This window comes from Oncorhynchus mykiss, chromosome 16, assembly GCF_057628025.1.
Source record: "Oncorhynchus mykiss isolate SJ-2025 chromosome 16, ASM5762802v1, whole genome shotgun sequence".
In the NCBI taxonomy this organism is placed as follows: Eukaryota; Metazoa; Chordata; class Actinopteri; order Salmoniformes; family Salmonidae; genus Oncorhynchus; species Oncorhynchus mykiss.
The window spans coordinates 25,249,147-25,268,759 of NC_143037.1; the positions used below are offsets into that span (position 1 = coordinate 25,249,147).

The 19,613-nt window shown below is 41.4% G+C and overlaps 1 protein-coding gene and 1 long non-coding RNA gene across 3 annotated transcripts in view; one reads left to right on the top strand and one right to left on the bottom strand.

Moving 5' to 3' along the window:
* Positions 1-456: 456 nt before the first annotated feature.
* LOC149976618 (uncharacterized) lies at positions 457-1,380 on the bottom strand. Its single transcript, XR_016487194.1, has 2 exons — positions 1,067-1,380; positions 457-689 (listed from the first exon to the last, which is right to left on the bottom strand). It is a non-coding gene; the product is annotated as an uncharacterized LOC149976618 (long non-coding RNA).
* The window catches only part of plxdc1 (plexin domain containing 1), a 92,072-nt gene continuing 73,826 nt past the window's right edge, over positions 1,368-19,613 (top strand). Inside the window, exon 1 of one of the 2 annotated variants that reach the window (XM_021565397.3) lies at positions 1,368-2,410. In XM_021565397.3, coding sequence (XP_021421072.3) covers positions 2,335-2,410 — 76 coding nt within the window. In that variant the 5' untranslated portion in view covers positions 1,368-2,334. The remainder of the gene's footprint in view (positions 2,411-19,613) is intronic. The other variant, XM_021565398.3, reaches the window with a different exon arrangement.

The following is a 19,613-nucleotide window of genomic DNA, read 5'->3' on the forward strand; positions in this document are numbered from 1 at the left end:
ATAAAAAATATTTAAAAAAAGTTAAAATGGGAAATGACAAGATTGCAAAATGTTGTTGACCTCTAAAACATAATTTAGGAAAAATGAAATGACTAAGATGTTTAGTTTTTTTTCATTTGAGGAAATATTGAAAAATATGCCCTACCAGGTGGTTAAGTTTCCCATTAAATGTATTTAACACAAGTTACGCACTTGCATAAGGTCTGAAAACAAACGACTGAGAAATGCTTCAATTCAAACATGTAGAAAGGGCACATAATGTATATTCTTACAGTAAGTTGGAATCGGGGCCTGTGTGAATTGTGTTTTGTAGATCAACACATGCCTTTTTACAAAAACAGTGTCTGCATCCTGGAAAATCTTTAAAAGTTTTAAATGAATTATATTAGTCATAGAGTCATGAAACTTTCACAGAACATGGAAACATAACATTCACATACATTGTCGGGAATCAAGTTCAGGGAGTGAGTGTTTTAATTAAATAAATGGAACATCATACGAAAGAACCTCGAACAACGCACAGACATGAAACAGAAATTGGAAACAATGACGCCTGGGGAAGGAACCAAAGGCATTGACATATACAGGGCAGGTAATCAAGGAAGTGATGGAGTCCAGGTGAGTCTGACGACGCGCAGGTACGTGTAACGATGGTGACAGGTGTGCGCCATAACGAGCAGCCTGGTGACCTAGAAGCCGGAGAGGGAGCACAAGTGACATACATGCACATAAAGTGAGATATACGTTTTTCTTGGACGCCCAACAATAGGCAAACCAACTTTGTTTTGTCTGTCTACAGCCGGCTATTTAGACAGTGTTGTTTATTATCAAGGGCTCGATTCAATTCATATTGCGGAAGTTCAGCGCTATAGCTCGATTGTAATTTAAAGGTATATTCCGATTGAGCCGACATATGCAGCGTTTACAGTGAAATCAGTCGCCGCAAATTTCAATCACGCTATAGCGCTGAACTTCAGCTTTACGGATTGAAACACCCCCAAAATGAAGATAGAACAATAGGATCATTTTGCAAACTGAGGTTAACCATGACAGGATGATAACTTACCTTTGCAGCTCACTTGCTGAACCCTCTGAGTGTCATTCTCAGCCCTGACTTCCACCATCCTCCAACAGTCTCCCTACATTTCCTGACAATCTAATGAGCATTTCTGTCTGCAGTTAGACTCATACGAGTCAGCCTGAAAAGGGGCTGTGTGTGTGTGTACTAAAACCTCTGTTTTAGTGTAGGTCTGTGTGTGCGCAAAACCTATTTTTGTGTGTGTGTGCACTAAACCTCTTTGTGTGTGTGTGTGTGTGTGTGTCTTCGCCTGTGCCAGTACACATTGTGTGCGTTTGTGCTCATCGGTCTTTAAAAGAATGAAAGAGAACGTGTTTTGCTCAGCTCTCCTCGGCTGTAGAGTCCGTGGGAGTATTGACATTTAATCATCCACAACAGCTGTGCAGGATTTTACCAGACTTGTTCCACTTCATTTTAACAGTGTGCCAACAACGCACAACACAATTACCCTACTCCTTCCAGTCGCCATGGGGATGGGAAGAGGCACAGTGTAGGGGTGTCTAAATATTGGTGTTGGCACTACTTTTTCTCAGCCACATGGACATCCAATGTCCACAGTTATGAGTGTTGCGGCGTAATACACCAATAAAGGATCCAATGTCCGATGTCACTGCTCCATAGCAAGTGTTGAGTGAAGCTTATTTTTATGTTTTGGTGTATTTTAAACATGACTGATTATTTGAGAGACTGGATCAACACACGTTCCTGTCGCACAGTTCTACTGTTTGACTAGTTCGTTTTTGTTTTGACGGATGTCCACAGGAGGGTGCCACGTGCCTGGCAGCTTCTGTGGAAGAAATATATAAATATTTCTATGTAGGGTAGTCTCAGCCCTGTGTCTAAATCAGAGCAGTGCTCAGGAGAGGGAGAGAAAGAGAGAGACGCGGGGAGTGAGAAAAAGGAGGGAGGGTGGCCGAAAACTAAGAGAGGAGAGCGAGAGACGGGGAAAGGAGCAGAAAACCTGCAACACCTCATCAGCTGTTTGTACTGTTTGTCAACTCTTCTTTTACCATGGCTACAACATCCCAGGACTTAGACTAAGGAGGAAACAAAGACACGAGTGTGAGAGAGAAAGAGAGAGGAGTGAGAAAAAGAAAAAAGCAAGAACCAAAAAAAAAAAGGAAGAAGAGTGAGAGTGAAAGGAGAGAGAGGAAAGGTGGGCGAGAGGAGGAGTAGGCACCCTTTCCTTGAAGAAGTAAGCGTGCAAGGGGAAAAGGAGAGAGGAGGAAGGAGGGAGCGCACTCTACTGTGTGGACATGGGGTTGTGTGCTGTTCTGTTGATCTGTCTATCCCAGGCACAGTTTGGGAGAATTTGGGCGCAGGAGCGAACAGGTAAGATCTCAACTTGTATCACATGAACACACACACACAAACAAACACTAGCACACACACACACACACACACACACACAATACACTTACATACCTGAGGTAAATAGTCCCAGAACTAACTTCCCACTGTCAAAATACTGTGAAAGTGTGTGTGTGTGTGTGTGTGTGTGTGTGTGTGTGTGTGTGTGTGTGTGTGTGTGTGTGTGTGTGTGTGTGTGTGTGTGTGTGTGTGTGTGTGTGTGTGTGTGTGTGTGTGTGTAAGAGAGAGAAAGAGAGAGAAAGAGAATGTGTGTGTGTGAAAGAGATTTGTTTTCGATTCATGGACAAAAGTTTGTATATGTGGCCAAGCCTTACTCTTCTGAACATCTGTGCAAGCTATGCTAAAAGGCTAACAGTCCTTTCGAAACTTATCTCTGTGAGTCAGAGGAAATACTTGAAGGCCCTGTGATGGATTTGATTTTCTACCCACTCTTTGTCCTCATCACCAGTCATGAGTGTGTGTGTGTGTGTGTGTGTGTGTGTGTGTGTGTGTGTGTGTGTGTGTGTGTGTGTGTGTGTGTGTGTGTGTATGCATGCATGTGTGTGCGTGTGTGCGTGTGTGTGTGTGTGTGTGTGTGTGTGTGTGTGTATTTGCATGAGGGAAAGTATGTATGTGTGTGTCTGTGTGTGCAAACACCTTTATGTCTGTTCAACCACGTCACAGTGTTTGCCTATGAGTGTGTGTGTGTGTGTGCGTGTGCATGTGTGTATTTCAGTACTCCTTGGAGATGCAGTATTTTTAGCAGCCTCCGTTCTTCCACCGCTCCTCCTCCTACAATCAGTGCTGCTCTAGATTCACTGCCCTCTCCTGTGGTCCCCCTCCCTCTGATCAGGGGCCCAGCTCTGCAGTGAAGAGCCCAGCCCAGAGAGGCCCCTCTGGGCCCCCAGTGAGAAGAGACAGACCCCAGCCCCATATGCCCACCACAGGGGCCCCATATCGCAACAGCAGAGCCTGGCAAGAGAACAGTGCTTTCCCCTTGGATGAAGAGGTTGTCATGCCTCATGAAGTGTTCCTCGATCCTGGTCGTGGAGAACCACTGGATGTACAGCCTTCTAGTTCCATCACACACATGATTTAGATATTGTTATCGAGGGGTGTTATCGATGCAGGGGTGCTAATGCTCGGCTGGAACATAAGCCTGCCCACCATGTAGGTATACCCAGGTCCATGATGGAAGAACTGGCCTAATGTTAAAGGAACATCCACAAATCAGATGATGGTGAGACAACAGGATAAAGGAACATTAGAGCCCTCGAATCACATAGTTGGTTCTGATGGAGACTAGCTTGAAGTGCTTTGAAAGGTCAGTTAGGTGTCTCGGGATTGAGAATAAAATAAAAAATGACGTAATAGACACCTGGGAGGGGTCAGAAGAGCGCTCAAAAGGTTCTCAAAGATCAGCTATGACTTTGTGTTAAAAATGAAGGACTCAAATCGAAGTGGACATTGGTGAACTTTCATCCGTCCAGTTATTGCAGATGAGTGAAAGGAGTTAAGAAAAGGAAACATGTTTATCTAGCACTCATTTAACGAGCCTAAACTGAGCATTTGCAGCTTCGGCATGAACTGTCTAAGCATGTGCGTACCGAGCACAACCCGATCGTGTGCAGACCAAGTACAGCCAGAGCATTTTTGAAACGAACAACGAGGAAACACACCAATTGTGGTTGAACAGCCATTTTGCTGTTATCGTCATCTTTTGACTGTATGACCATATGGATCTGAAGCTCAATCCCTTGTCTGCAGCCTCTGGCAAATATAGGCAACCTGGAACACACTCAAGACGTTTGTCACTCTCTGTGGGCACATCGGTGGTTGTAAATGTTATATAATGATGGCATGAGGATTTCATATATTTTGGAAAGGGAAGAATGTAGCATGTGCGTTTACCATTGTAGAATGACTACATGTGAACACAATTCTCCCTGAGGTAATTTGTGTGAATTAGGTCACTTAACCTTGGGTGATTTTCCTGAAACATTCGTAGCACTAAGACCATTGTTGGTCCATTGCCTAGAAAGTACTTAAATGGACTGCTGTGACAAATCGTCAAAAAACTTCACTCGGGGCAAGGAAATGATTAAGATTGGGACAAAAAAAACGGGGAATCTATCCCTTTAAGATGATCTCTGTGCTACAAAGTGTCTGGGAAACTCACCCCTGATTGAAGAACAGTCAATAAAAAGATAGTGGTGTTAATAAAGCCCTTTGTAAGACAGCAGTGAATCCAACTCATATTAACTCTATTGCCCCCTATAAACTATTACAGGCCCCACTCAATATGGGTTTGGCCACAGAGTTTTGAAACCCAGAAGCCCCAAAAGACCGATACTTCCAGGAATGCCTCGCAAAGCAGACTCAACAGACTAGGTTTTGGGATTTGGAAAGTCAATGAGAGAAGTGAAAAATTAATCCTTATAGTTGTTCATTTTCTGGATAAAAAACAACTATATTTTGATGATGTGATGGGGCGGCAGGGTAGCTTAGTGGTTAGAGCATTGGACGAATAACCGAAAGGTTGGAAGTTCAAATCCCTGAGCCGACAAGGTTACAAATCTGTCATTCTGCCCATGAACAGGCAGTTAACCCACTTTTCCTAGGCTGTCGTTGAAAATTAGAATTTGTTCTGAACTGACATGCCTAGTTAAAAAAAAATGTGACTATTGACATTCAGTTTTTTGAAAGTCCTATATTTTGAGAAGTTAATTGCTGACCTGCTGAGTAATAATACCCCCAAATAAATAAAAATATAGGTTTTTGTGGATTATTCCTTCAAATAGATGAACATGGTATTACTCCAACTTTGTGAAAGTGTCAACTTGACATGTTTTAATTTGTGTCAAAGGATTGCCTTTGATTTGGATGCCTGGAAATGTGCAGTTCAGTACGACATGACCGTTAGACCCGCTGACGTGTTTCTACTCATGAGCTTAGCTAGCTAACATCCCCATGACATCGCTTACAAATGTGATCAAGGATTTATATTGGAGAAGCAATTTCTGTTGCCTGGCTACCCAAACTCCAAACACTACGCCACGCCCCCACAGACGTTAGCTTATTCTCTGCAATGAGTCTGGATCTGGATCTAAACGTGACAACATGGGGATGTCAAATTTTAACGTGATAACATGAAACAACACACATAACAACAGGTAAGCAGATGTGAAAACATCTCGTGAAATAAATGTGACAATTGTAACGTGATAACATGAAACTACACTTAACATATAAGCACAGTGGCGGTTCTAGCTTGTATGGCGCCCAGCTTGTGTGGCCCCACAAAAGAAAGCACCATTCTGCAATAACTGTCATTTTTATTCAGACATTTGGAACAACACAAATAAATAATCATAGTAATCATAATCATAATCATTTAAAACTATATCAATATATATGCAAAATGAATGAAAATGAAGTAACAAAAACAAATGGAAAGAAATTGTAGTATATAAATACAAATAAAAAAGAGAATCAAATTATTACGCTATTACCCTATTGCTAACAAAAAACACACAAATACAACTAAATTGCACAAATCCTATATCAAAAAATACACAAATAGAATAACACACTTATAAAGAAGAGAACCTGATTACTACACTGTTGCACTTCAAACAAGAAACACACAAACTAAATTGCATTACTAATTGAATTAGCACTGTACAAAGTTAGAGGTGCGCTATTTGATAGATTCCCCCGCTCCCACTACCTCGGGCTTCCAGTGAGGAGACCTGAGGTCAACCCCCCCCCCCCCCCCCCCCCACCCACCCACCCACCCACTCCGACAAGGTTAATTGACCCACAGTCCCACACGGTGACATGATGTCATTGACGTGACGTGCAAATGAGCGATAGAAAACCGATCACGCAAATGTCACCATTCTGAATATTTGTTATTTTATTTTTTTGTGCGGGTGCCCCACGCCGCCCCCGACAAGATGCCGCCCTGGGCGGCTGCCCATGTCTCCGATGCCTAAATCCGACACTGTATGAGCACATGTGAAAACACAAATTTTAACATGGGAAGTCAGGGCCAGGGGCACATATTGTATGTGCATCCGTAGCTGCAGTGAGAGATGGGAGCAATGAAACAGATTTAGATAGAATTAAAACACGATTTAAAAATCATATTAATCATATTTCCATTTTCAGAGAAAAGCTCTTCTCTATGTTATGATATGTGCAACATAAACACCTTTTCATCCCACACCCCTATGACCTTTCAGTTGAATGTGAAAACGTGTTTTTGGAACACTTCATGTGGAATTTCACGTGAAATGATGTGTTTTCCCCGTAAGAGTGTAACCTGCATGAACAGAAGCCATATTTGTTTCAGTCACAAGGCCACAGTGATTATAATGATTAGCAGTCCCCAAGAAACATTTTGCTCCACCTCAAAGATAGCCATCTCCTTTTATTAAAAGTGATTTTACTGACTTAAACTCTGGCCGTTCTCCCTTTCTTTGTCTGTCCACAGGGGTTTGAGCATGCGTGTCTGGGCAGAGGAGACGTAGTCATTATTTGTGTGCGTCTGTAAGTTGTTGTTCGCATGACTTAATTCCCTAATAATTCCACCGCCTGTACACGTGAGGAAACCAGGAATAACGTCCAGCAAACCTACCGGTTCCAAGTGGAAAAAGCATCTACCTCTTTTTTTCTGATAGAAATAACACTATTCTCTATGCATAGCTAGGTAAATGAGTAATCAATTTGGATAAAGGAATTGTAAATATAAATATAAACCTTATAATCGCCGGAGACAAATGTGAAACCAGTCATATGGCAGCAAACTGAAACATATCAACATATCAACTTTCCCACAGTAAAGTTTATTAAATGCTGTGCCATTATGCAGAAATTAAATTGTACAGCCTTTTAACTTGGAGAGATCGGCGCTGTCAAATGTCTTAATTATAGACTACTCCGACGTTCTCTGTTTCCTATTTCTATCATGTGAAACATTAGCCACTATCAGTATTGACTGTCAGTAGGTCTAATGACAACACATATTCAACTGCCAGTTAACTGTTAGTGCCCTTCAGTTGGTATAGCCTGCATTATTATTCCATTTAATTACATTGTTTAGTTTACCTTCATTTGTTTCCTCTGTAGATGCTGTCACGGCCATGTGGTTGTTGCTGAGGATCATTAGTAGCAGTTAATAATATGTTTAAAAGACCAGTCCGTAAGAGTTTCAACGCAAAGCATGGTGCAATATTTGGCATCACACAGTTCCATGGGTGGTGCAAGTTATAGATGAGATAAGTTATAGATGAGATAAGGAGATAGCCTACACTATAGTACACTATTCTTCCGATTATAAGTCTATGTACACTAATCTTTCAACAGTACCATGGGTTGAAGAACTACAGTTGATTTCGGAGGTTTACGTACACTTAGGTTGTTCAACCACTCCACAAATTTCTTGTTAACAAACTATAGTGTTGGCAAGTCGGTTAAGAAATCTACTTTGTGCATGACACAAGTAATTTTTCCAACAATTGTTAACAGACTTGTTAACCAAGGCCCTTCTCCCCCGATTGCTCAGTTTGGTCAGTTGGCAAGATCAAGGAAGATCTTAGGTTGGAGTCATTAAAAATAATTTTTCAACCATTCCACACATTTCTTGTTAACAAACTATAGTTTTGGCAAGTTTGTTAGGACATACTTTGTACATGACACAGGTAATTTTCCAACAATTGTTTACAGACAGATTATTTCAATTAAAATTCACTGTATCACAATTCCAGTGGGTCAGAAGTTTACATACACTAAGTTGACTGTGCCTTTAAACAGCTTGGAAAATTCCAGAAAATTATGGCATGGCTTTAGAAGTTTCTGATATGCTAATTTACATCATTTGAGTGAACTTGAGGTGTACCTGTGGATGTATTTCAAGACCTACCTTCAAACTCAGTGCCTCTTTGCTTGACATCATGGGAAAATCAAAAGAAATCAGCCAAGACCTCAGATAAAAAAAATTGTAGACCTCAGATAAAAAAAATTGTAGACCTCCACAAGTCTATATCCAAAGTATCTATATCCACAGTTAAACAAGTCCTATATCGACATAACCTGAAAAGCCGCCCCGCAAGGAAGAAGCCACTGCTCCAAAACTGCCATAAAAAGCCAGACTACGGTTTGCAACTGCACATGGGGACAAAGATCGTACTTTTTGGAGAAATGTCCTCTGGTTTGATGAAACAAAAATAGAACTGTTTGGCCATAATGACCATCGTTATGTTTGGAGGAAAAAGGGGGAGGCTTGCAAGCCGAAGAACACCATCCCAACCGTGAAGCATGGGGGTAGCAGCATCATGTTGTGGGGATGCTTTGCTGCAGGGGGGATTGGTGCACTTCACAAAATAGATGGCATCATGAGGTAGGACAATTACGTAGATATATTGAAGCAACATCTCAAGACATCAGTCAGGAAGTTAAAGCTTGGTCGCAAATGGGTCCTCCAAATGGACAATGACTCCAAGCATACTTCCAAAGTTGTGGCAAAATTTCTTAAGGACAACAAAGTCAAGGTATTAGAGTGGCCAACACAATGCCCTGACCTCAACCCCATAGTACATTTGTGGGCAGAACTGAAAAAGTGTGTGTGAGCAAGGAGGCCTACTAACCTGACTCACTTACACCAGCTCTGTCAGGAGGAATGGGCCAAAATTGACCCAACTTATTGTGGGAAGCTTGTGGAAGGGTACCTTAAACGTTTGACCCAAGTTAAACAATATAAAGGCAATGCTACCAAATACTAATTGAGTGTATGTAAACTTCGGACCCACTGGGAATGTATAATAATAATAATTCTCTCTACTATTATTCTGACATTTCACATTCTTAAAATAAAGTGGTGATCCTAACTGACCTAAGAGAGGACATTTTTACTAGGATTAAATGTCAGGAATTGTGAAAAAGTGAGTTTAAATGTATTTCGACTTCAACTGTAAATGTGGCATGATTTTTTTTATTTTGTTCGTAAAGGCTCTCCAAACCCTTTTTTATGATTCACAAATACTTTCCTAACCCTAAATAATCTAAAAGACCAGAGTATTATTAAATCTACCAATTGTTGCTGAAACAGAGACGAACATGCATATATTGAGGTGGCGTTCTTTCATTGATCCCTAATATTCTGAACCCATTCTGTCAATATATTCTATTGAATCTGTTGACAAATTTCTAACTTAAAGGTTCACCATATTTAAAGGGATGGCTTAAAGATAAATGTACTGAAAACCCTGTTGAATGAAAACCCCATGAGAAAATATGTTGGCCAGCAAGTGGGAGGGATGAATTACATTTATTCAGCGTGCGCAAGGGAACCATGCATGCAAAGCCCGTTTCACACCTTCATAAGGTAAGTCTGAATACCAACTACTGAGAAGTGCGTAGCAAAGGCGTTCTTAATTAAGAAATGCGTAATCTCCTACGTTTGGAATCTTTACCCAACAGTATGAGCGCCATCCGTTAAGTCAGCAGAAGTAATTTATTGTTCATTAATGTATTGGAAAAAGCTTAAAGTACCAAGTCCATTAACTTCCCTGCAAAAGAAAGTACATAAGTTATATGCAGCTATAAGAAAAGGGGCAGTATGGATTACCTTCATTGTCACTCATTTTGTTGGATGACACTGAACTTAGACAGCTTGAACTTCAGTGCATTCAGCATGGAGTATGGCCGTATTGGCCCATGATAATGCTGAGGCTTGTGAGATAACTGTGGATGGATGATATGCTGACAGAGAATGGGGGAAAGAAAATAACGATAGTGAATAGTTCAATTTGAGAGACTCAGGAGATGGATGACAGTGTATTGTCCCATACAAAAACTGCTAATGATGAGTGATTATGACGCTTAATTAACCTACATAATTTAGTGAGATAATTATTTTGTCTCGATAAGGTGGTAAATAGTAGCTTCACTTGATGTGGGTTTATTGACTCTAGGCCTACTGATCTCTCTGTGTGTGTGTGTGTGTATGTGTGTGTGTGTGTGTGTGTGTATGTGCATGCATGCGTTTCTGAGCATGTTACCCAGTGTGGAAGCTTTAGGGATTTGTTCTTACCAGTGTATTATATAGGCCTATGTATCTGTACTGTACATATGTGGCTGATGATGCTTGCCCTACATTGGCTTCTTTCCTTACATGTGTTTCAAACACCCACCAGATTTGCAAGGTTGGTGCCGCAATGCAGGCACTCCTGAGGGATGTTCTAGGGCGGACACATCTCCCTTTGTCGTAGTGTTATCTCACATAAAGCAATGGTGCCGTCCTGTTCCAAAGGATCTATAGAAAACCTGGGTTCAAACAGTATTTGTTTTGTTTCAAATGATGCACTTGATTGAGCTTGCCTGGTACAATGGAACCAATGGAATAGTCCCAGAAGTGCAAACTGCAAACCCTGCCCATCTGACACGCAGGCAGGTTCAATCGAACTCTGAAAGTATTTGAAAGAAAATGGATACTAATTTAGCATAGGTCTGGTGTAGAGGGGTGCACCTATTGTAAGACATGTATGTACTGTGCAGTATATAGGCCTGTCCTCCCATTGATTGCCTTTAAGATGTGCTGAGATTTGTTGGATCGTTGAGGGAGACACACTGATGGAGCAAGACCCAGTGTGTGTGTGTGTGTTTTGCAGAACAGTGTTATGACAACTGTCCATTCCTTGAGTCACTGTCCATCTTTCTCTCTCTCTCTCTCTCTCTCTCTCTCTCACTCACCCTCTCTCACTCCTCCTTTTCGTCCTCCCTCCGTACTCGGACGACACCCCTCAGCTAAGTCCCAAATGGCACCCTTTTCCCTATATAGTGCACTACTTTTACTGGTCAAAATGGCACCCTATTCCCTACATAGTGCACTACTTTAGACTGGTCAAAAGTGGTGCCCTATATAGGGAATAGGGTGCCATTTGGGATGCAGCCCCTCATCTTCTCAGCAGAGATAAATGCAGCCAAATTGACCCAATTAAACAGCTTTGATTGTGAAGCGTCAGAAATAGATCCTCTTCCGCTGTTGCAGTGAAATCAAACAAAACCCCTTATTAGAACCACCTCCCCCCTGTGTAGGTTTCTCTCTCTCTCTCTGATGTTCTCTCTCTTTCACTCTAGCTGTCTCTTTTCGACAACATCCTTTCTTTTCGACAACATTGAGGTCCACATTGGAAACAAGTGTTTTAATTAAGGGAGTGGCTGCATGACCAGGCTCAACACGCCTCTTCCTGAAAGCGAAACAACCTTAACGTCTCTGCATATGCTACTTTATGCAAAAAGCCATTTACATCGCTCCGCTGCTGTTTTCCCCTCCCTTCCTGTTCTCCATCACCCGATGTCTTTAGAACTGCTTTGTCTGTTGTAACTGCAAATGATATGATCAACATTTTGTACAAACCTTTTTTGTCTGTAGTTACTGTAATAAACAACATGATCAACATCTTTGTACAAACTTCTTCGGCTGCCCAGAGGCGGAACTGTATTGAAGACCATTCCTCTTCCGATGACCTGATTGCACTAATTGCTCCAAATTGGTGCAGGCCACGCCTTGTTCCACTACACCTGTTCCCACACCTGTTCTCACTCCCAAATCACCACTCCCAAGCCTTTTCTCACTCCTCACCATCCCATATAACCACAATCTCCCCTTCTGAACACTAACAATACTTTCATGGGGATGCCATGGGTGGCATGTTCTCCTTTTTTTTTTCTGGAAAATAATAAGTGAGTGCCTTATTCATTGGAGAATGTAACATGCTGATGTTAGAGATGCTTGCAATGGCTGCAGTTTGTACGCTACTGTCATCACCTTAGTACACGTATTGTCCCTATTGTCAGTAGTTATATCCTTTTTGTTATCTTTTAGATGTTTTATAATCTTCACCTATAGTTTTGGCACGGTCAGTCACGCTTGACGCTCTGTTTATCTCCCGTTTTGTATTTCCTCTGCAGAAACTGCCTAAACTTTGCAGGTGAGACAGCAGTGATTTGCTAAGGGGAAGCCACAACTCAGGAATGGCAGCCCACTGCTGGTGGTGTTTGCTCAGGTTTAGGGGTTATAGCTGGAGGCTGGGTTGGAGTAGTGCTGTGCACTGGACCTTGAAGGGGTGTATGGTTCCTGTAACCACAACTGTGCAAACAGTGCTGCATGGTCCTGAAGCTGTTCTCCATTTAGTTTTAAACAGTGCTTCGTGGGTTTGGAATGTTTGAACCATTTTCTGCGTCTGAGCGCACGTTTGTGGTCGTTGTTGAATGGTCCCTGCAGTGTACCTTTGCAAATATGTCTGGAACAGTAGCAACAGAACGAAACGCATTAACAGCAGAACTCAATCTATAAACCAGCCTAAGTAACAGGTTGCGCTGACAAAAAAACTAAATGTAAGTTAGCGACCTAACAGCTAGACTTGTTTACAATGTGCTCACCAGAGATGTGGTACAACGAAGAAATGTAATATTGTTTAGAAAAGAGATGCGCGTCAGCTGCTGTTAGTTTAGCTAACTTGGATGGCAGCCATGTTTGTTAAACAAGCGAACTTTCATCCCAGATTGTTTATTTGCATCTTACAGTGAATTGCAAAGTCAAAGATGGCTGCGCCCATTGCCTGTAAAATATTAATTTAGTTTGGGCATTTTTAAAGGATATTATAAGTCTTCAATCTACTTGTTAGTGTTTACAAGAACTGGAGCACATGACTTGACAAGTTGTTTACAGTTTGACAAAGCAAATAATGTTATCACCTCAGATCATCGCAAATGCAAGCCTAACTGCCTAACCGTAGCGTGAAAGTTAAACAGGGCTGCCAGACTTGGTTGAAACGATTTGTAGGGGGGTTAATTTCAGTTCTGGGGAAATGCAGTAAATGTTACTATGATGGAGGATTTATCAATAAATTGGGGTGGAAGGAAACAAAGTTTGTAAGATAAATAAAACCTTCTGGAAAGGGGGGGGGGGGGGGTCTGAGCTGGCAACCCTGAGTAACGATAGTTACAATCTAAGTTGAGTGAACAATCAATTTTGTTATGACATCCAGAAAGCATTGTATGATGTCAAACACGGCACGATGTATAGCTGGCATTTAGCTTAGCATTAGCTCAGTACAACCTTCAAAAATTATTTTACACACAATCTATACAATAATCAAAATGCATGATTTGTCACCATTATTTGAAAATGTGATTAAAACAGAATATACATCATGCTCCATAGTGTGCTACAGTAGAAACGACAACACGATGTACAGAAACTATAATGACAATGTAATAAGGCACTTACTTTGAAAGGAACGCACACATGTCCAATGTTGTTATTAGTAAAGAAAACCACAGAAGCAATGCGGGCGCCAGCCGGTATATTGGCCAGGAGGAAAAAGTTTGCAAGTTACAGTGCATTTGGAAAGCATTCAGACCACTTGACTTCTATATTTTGTTACCTTACAGCCTTATTCTAAACTTGGTGAGGTTTTTTTTGTGTATCTAAATCTACACACAATACACCATAATGACAAACCCGTAAACATTTATTTTTAACATTTTAAATGTATCAAGTAAAAACATACCTTATTTACATAAGTATTCAGACCCTTCGCTATTAGACTCAATTGAGCGCAGGTGCATCCTGTTTCCACTGATTGCCCTTGAGATGTTTCTACAACTTGATTGGGAACCAGCTGTGGTAAATTCAATTGATTGGACATGATTTGGAAAGGCACACACAGATACTTTACCCAAATAACATGGGAACTGGATGAGGACATGGATTAGTAGTTGTGGTTTCTACAGGGGGAACACAAAGAGGAGAAAAACAATAGGGATGCGCCGATCTCGTCATACTTACATTTGTAATCCTATCTGTTTTATCACACCCGAAACTCGGTGTGATAATCGGATTTACTCGTGATCTAAAAAACGGAAGTGCGCTTTAAATGCCAGTAAGCCTATACCCCAAGTGCGTATGACTGCACTATCAATCCAAGCACATCTGTATGTTTATTTTACTCTTCACAAGTTGTTCCAAGCTAAGAAACAATCCCGACAGCTGAAAATGCACATGATTTACTTACTTAGTCCTATTCAATTATCCACGAAATAGGCTAATAAATAATGCATGGCTGGCTACTGCAGACCTGCATTTATGCCAGACGCAGATTTAGTTGAAGGTATTCACTCGCCCTATACTTTAAATCAAAGTTTATTGGTCACGTACACAGATTTGCAGATGTTATCGCAGGTGCAGAGAAATGCTTGTGTTTCTAGCTCAAACAGTCCAGTAAAAACACCTAGCAATAAGCACAAAATCCAAAAAGAAAGAAATACCCCATAATTACAAAGCGAAAACAGGTTTTTAGACATTTTTGCTAATGTATAAAAAACAAAACAAAACTTGATTGGACATGATTTGGAAAGGCACACACTTGTCTATATAAGGTCCCACAGTTGACAGTGCGTTGTCAGAGAAAAAAACAAGCTATGAGGTCGAAGGAATTGTCCGTAGAGCTCTAAGACAGGATTGTGTTGAGGCAGAGATCTGGGGAAGGGTACAAAAAAATGTCTGCAGCATTAAAGGTCCCAAAGAACTCAGTGGCCTCCATCATTTTTAAATGGAAGAAGTTTGGAAGCACCAAGACTCTTCCTAGAGCTGGCCACCTGGCCAAACTGTGCAATCGGGGGAGAAGTGCCTTGGTCAGGGAGGTGAACAAGAAACCGATGGTCCCTCTGACAGAGCTCCAGAGTTTCTCTCTGGAGATGTGAGAACCTTCCAGAAGGACAAGTATCTCTGCAGCTCTCCACCAATCAGGTCTTAATGGTAGAGTGGCCAGACTGAAGCCCCTCCTCAGTAAAAGGCAAATGACAGCCCCCTTGGAGTTTGCCAAAAGGCACCTAAAGTACACTCAGACCATGAGAAACAAGATTCTCTGGTCTGATGAAACCAAGATTGAACTCTTTGGCCTGAATGCCAAGCGTCACGTCTGGAGGAAACCTGGCACCATCCCTACGGTGAAGCATGGGGGTGGTAGCATCATGCTGTGGGGATGTTTTTCAGCGGCAGGGACTGGGAGACTAGTCAGGATTGAGGGAAAGATGAAAGGAGTAAAGTACATAAATATCCTTGTTTAAAAACCTGCTCAGGACCTCAGACTGGGGCAAAGGTTCACCTTCCAACAGGACAACGACTCTAAGCACACTGCAAAGACAACGCAGGAATGGCTTCGGGACAAGTCTCTGAATGTCCTTGAGTGGCCCAGTCAGAGCCCGGACTTGAAGCCGATCGAACATCTCTGGAGAGACCGGAAAATAGGTGTGCAGCAACGCTCCCCATCCAACCTGACAGAGCTTGAGAGGCTCTGCAAAGAAGAATGGGAGAAACTCCCCAAATACAGGTGTGCCAAGCTTAGCATCATACCCAAGAAGACTCGAGGCTGTAATCGCTGCCAAAGGTGCTTCAACAAAGTACTGAGTAAAGGGTCTGAATACTTATGTAGAAATTGAAAAACCCATTTGCTTTGTCATTATGAGGTATTGTGTGTAGATTGGTGGGGGAGGGGGGTTGAATAAATTTTAGAATAAGGCTATAACCTAACCAAATGTGGAAAAAGTCAAGGGGTCTAAATACTTCCCAAACGTACTGTAGGTAGATCAATGCTTGTTCTGTTGGTCACAAACATTATTATACTTGGTTCACAGCAGTCCAATCATCCTGATACACCACCGTGTCTGTGTCAATGACTGATTTCACCTTTATTCCATTTACTTTGCACTTAAGTAAATCAGAACGTTGTTAAAACTACACGAGAATCGATTTAATTTAACATAGTGATTTCAGGAGTAACATCTAAACAGAATGATATGCCCCACCAACATTATACAACTATACAGAAAACCCTCATTGCTTGAATAAATACATTAAATATGTGATTAGAGAAGAGTCAGATTAACTGAAATAGCAGAGCAGGTGGGTATCTTTTTCTAAGAGGTGTATCATAAGTAATGAATGTGTAGGGGACTTCTGAGAATGCTAGAGACTTTCTTTGTGGCGCAGCAGAAAGATCAGAGTACCCAAAATCCCAGGTGGGGTCATATTGAAAAAGCAGTACTTAGTGATCATGTCAAATGTAATCATCTTGCCACTGCTTTAAAATGTTGTTTTTTTTACATTATTTTAGCTGAACAGGACCACCGCACAATGTCCTGAATGAAGACTGTTAAAATGAATGTCCTGAGCGTGTTAAATACGTCCCAACATGGTATTCAGCGACATCCTGGTAACTTAGAGGAACTAGACTAAGGTCCCCCATAGAATGTTCCCTTGGGACAATCACGCAATGTCCTAACGACGAGTAAAATGAGTCCTGAGAACGTCCTAAAAAAGTATTGACATGGTCCTCAGTGACATCCTGGTAACTTACAGGAACTAGACTAAGGTCCCCCATAGAATGTTCCCTTGGGACAATCACGCAATGTCCTAACGACGAGTAAAATGAGTCCTGAGAACGTCCTAAAAAAGTATTGACATGGTCCTCAGCGACATCCTGGTAACTTAGAGGGAACTACACAAAGGCCCCATGAACAACGTTCCTTTGGGACCGTTACGAAATGTCACCAAGGATGATGTTCTATCAGAACCAAATAGGAACCTCTTTGTAACGTTCCCTCATGGACATCAAAATAGCGTCGGGTAGTTTGGGTCCTGAATGCTGATTGGCTGAAAACTGTGGTATATCAGACAATACGATGCAAAAATTATTGTTTACTGTTCTATTTATGTTGGTAGCCAGTTTATAATAGGAATAAGGCACCTTGTAAAATATATATATATATATATATTTTTTTTTAAATTTTATTTTAATTTATCCATATCCTAGAACTTGGCACACCCCTAATAAACAGACATGTTACTTTACTTTACTGTCTTTATTGTTCCCTTGGGGAAAATGTGTTGCAGTATCATGTAGACATCTTAAAATGGTGTTTAAGAAAATAACCATACAAAAGGACCATACAAATTCATGACCGTTATATACAGTATGTTTCTCATGGTTCGCGCTTGGCCCCTTAATTCCAGCGAAGATACAGTTTAACGCTACAGCATACAATTACATTCTAGAAGATTCTGTGCTTCCAATTTTGTGGCAACAGTTTGGGGAAGGCCCTTTCAGCATGACAATGCCCCCGTGCACAAAGCAAGGTCCATACAGAAATGGTTTTGTGATTGGTGAGGAAGAACTTGACTGGCCAGCACAGAGCCCTGACCAAACACCTTTGGGATGAATTGGAATGTCGACTGCGAGCCAGGCGTAATGGCCCAACATCAGTGCATGACCTGACTAATGATCTTGTGGTTGAATGGAATTAAGTCCCCACAACAATGTTCCAACATCTAGTGGAAAGCCTTCCCAGAAGAGTGGAGGCTGCTACAGCATCAAAGGGAGGACCAACTCCATATTAATCCCCATGATTTTGGAATGAGATGTTCGATGAGCAGGTGTCCACATACACTACATGACCAAAAGTATCTCTCATACTGTATATAGGACAGATACTTCAAAACCTGGTTCCTTATGATACATTTCTTGACTTTCTGGTTTGCCATTTATGAATGTGTTATTCAATGTGATTATATGGGATACAGTGGCATAAAGTACTTAAGTAGTACTTTAAATTATTTTTACTTAAGTCGTTTTTTGGGGGTATCTGTACTTTACTATTTATATTTTTGCCTACTTTTACTATACTACATTCTGAAAGAAAATGTACTTTTTACTCCATACATTTTCCCTGACACCCAAAAGAACTCGTTACATTTAGACAGGAAAATGGTCCAATTCATACACTTATCAAGAGAACATCCCTGGTCATCCCTACTGTCTCTGATCCGGCGGACTCACTAAACACAAATGCTTTGTTTGTAAATTGTGTTGGCGTGTGCCCCTGGCTATCTGTCAATAAAAAGAACAACTCCCGGTGATCACCCTGTTGAATGTGCAGTCACTAAATAATAAACTGGATGAGTTGGCAGCAAAGGGCTAGATTTGAAGATTCATTCAATCTGCTTTACAGATACGTGCCTCAAGCAGGACAATGTTGATGTGAACATTGATGGATACACTTATTAGAGCAGATCAAGACATCACAAATCAATAGGTTGGGGGCTATGTATCTTTTGTAGATAATAGTGTAATGCGATTGAAATTCCTGTTGTATCATTTGAGTTGTATCATTCAGGCCATTCTATCTACCACGTGAGTTTGGACAGATTACCGTTATTCTGGTCTAAGTGCCTGGACCAAACAATAAAGAAGCTGCTGCTAGGATTACAGATGGTTTCAATGCTGCGCTTTCACGATCAACTGACCCGCCAGTATTTGCTTGGGGGATTTTAATACACTCTACCTCTCCTCGCACTTCCCAACTCTGCAACAGTATGTCACCTGTCCAACTCGCTCAACTTGTATCCTGGACCAGTGTTATGGCAACGCAGAGGATGCATACAAGGCAGTGTGCAGAGCACCCATCGGGAAATCAGACATAACGTTATCCATCTCCTACTGAGATACAGCCAGCAGGTGAAACAAAGAAAAATAACCTGTAGAGAAATCCATTCAGGTATGGACAGAGGAGAGTAGGGAGGAGCTCAAGGATTGCTTTGACGTCACAGACTGGGAGGTACTCTTTGACTCGTGCAGGGATCCCCACGAGTTGAGTTGACAGACAGCATCATATCATACATACAGTATTTCCCAACAACAAGCCCTGGGTCTCCAATGACTTGAAAATGTGCCTCAATGAAAGGAAGTTTGCATCCCTGAAAGGAGATACTGATGCTGTAAAGAGAAATGAATTCCGGTCAAAAATGTTGAAAGCTAAAAAAGGACTTCAAGGATAAAGTGGAGCAGTGGATCTGTCCAGCCAATCCAAAACAAGCATGGGAAGGGATTAATGCAAGGGTGGGAGGAGAAAGGAAAAGAGAGGACAATAACATAGCAGACTGTTCATCTTTTGTAAACGACCATAACTGTTTTTATGGAAGATTTGATACCGTCGATTTTAAAAGACTGATGAAACAAATATGAGCGCATCCCCAAATCCTCTCCTGTCAGAGAACAAGGTGGCTTCAGGATTGTCACATATTAAGTCACATTAAGCACCGGGCCCAGACGAACTATGG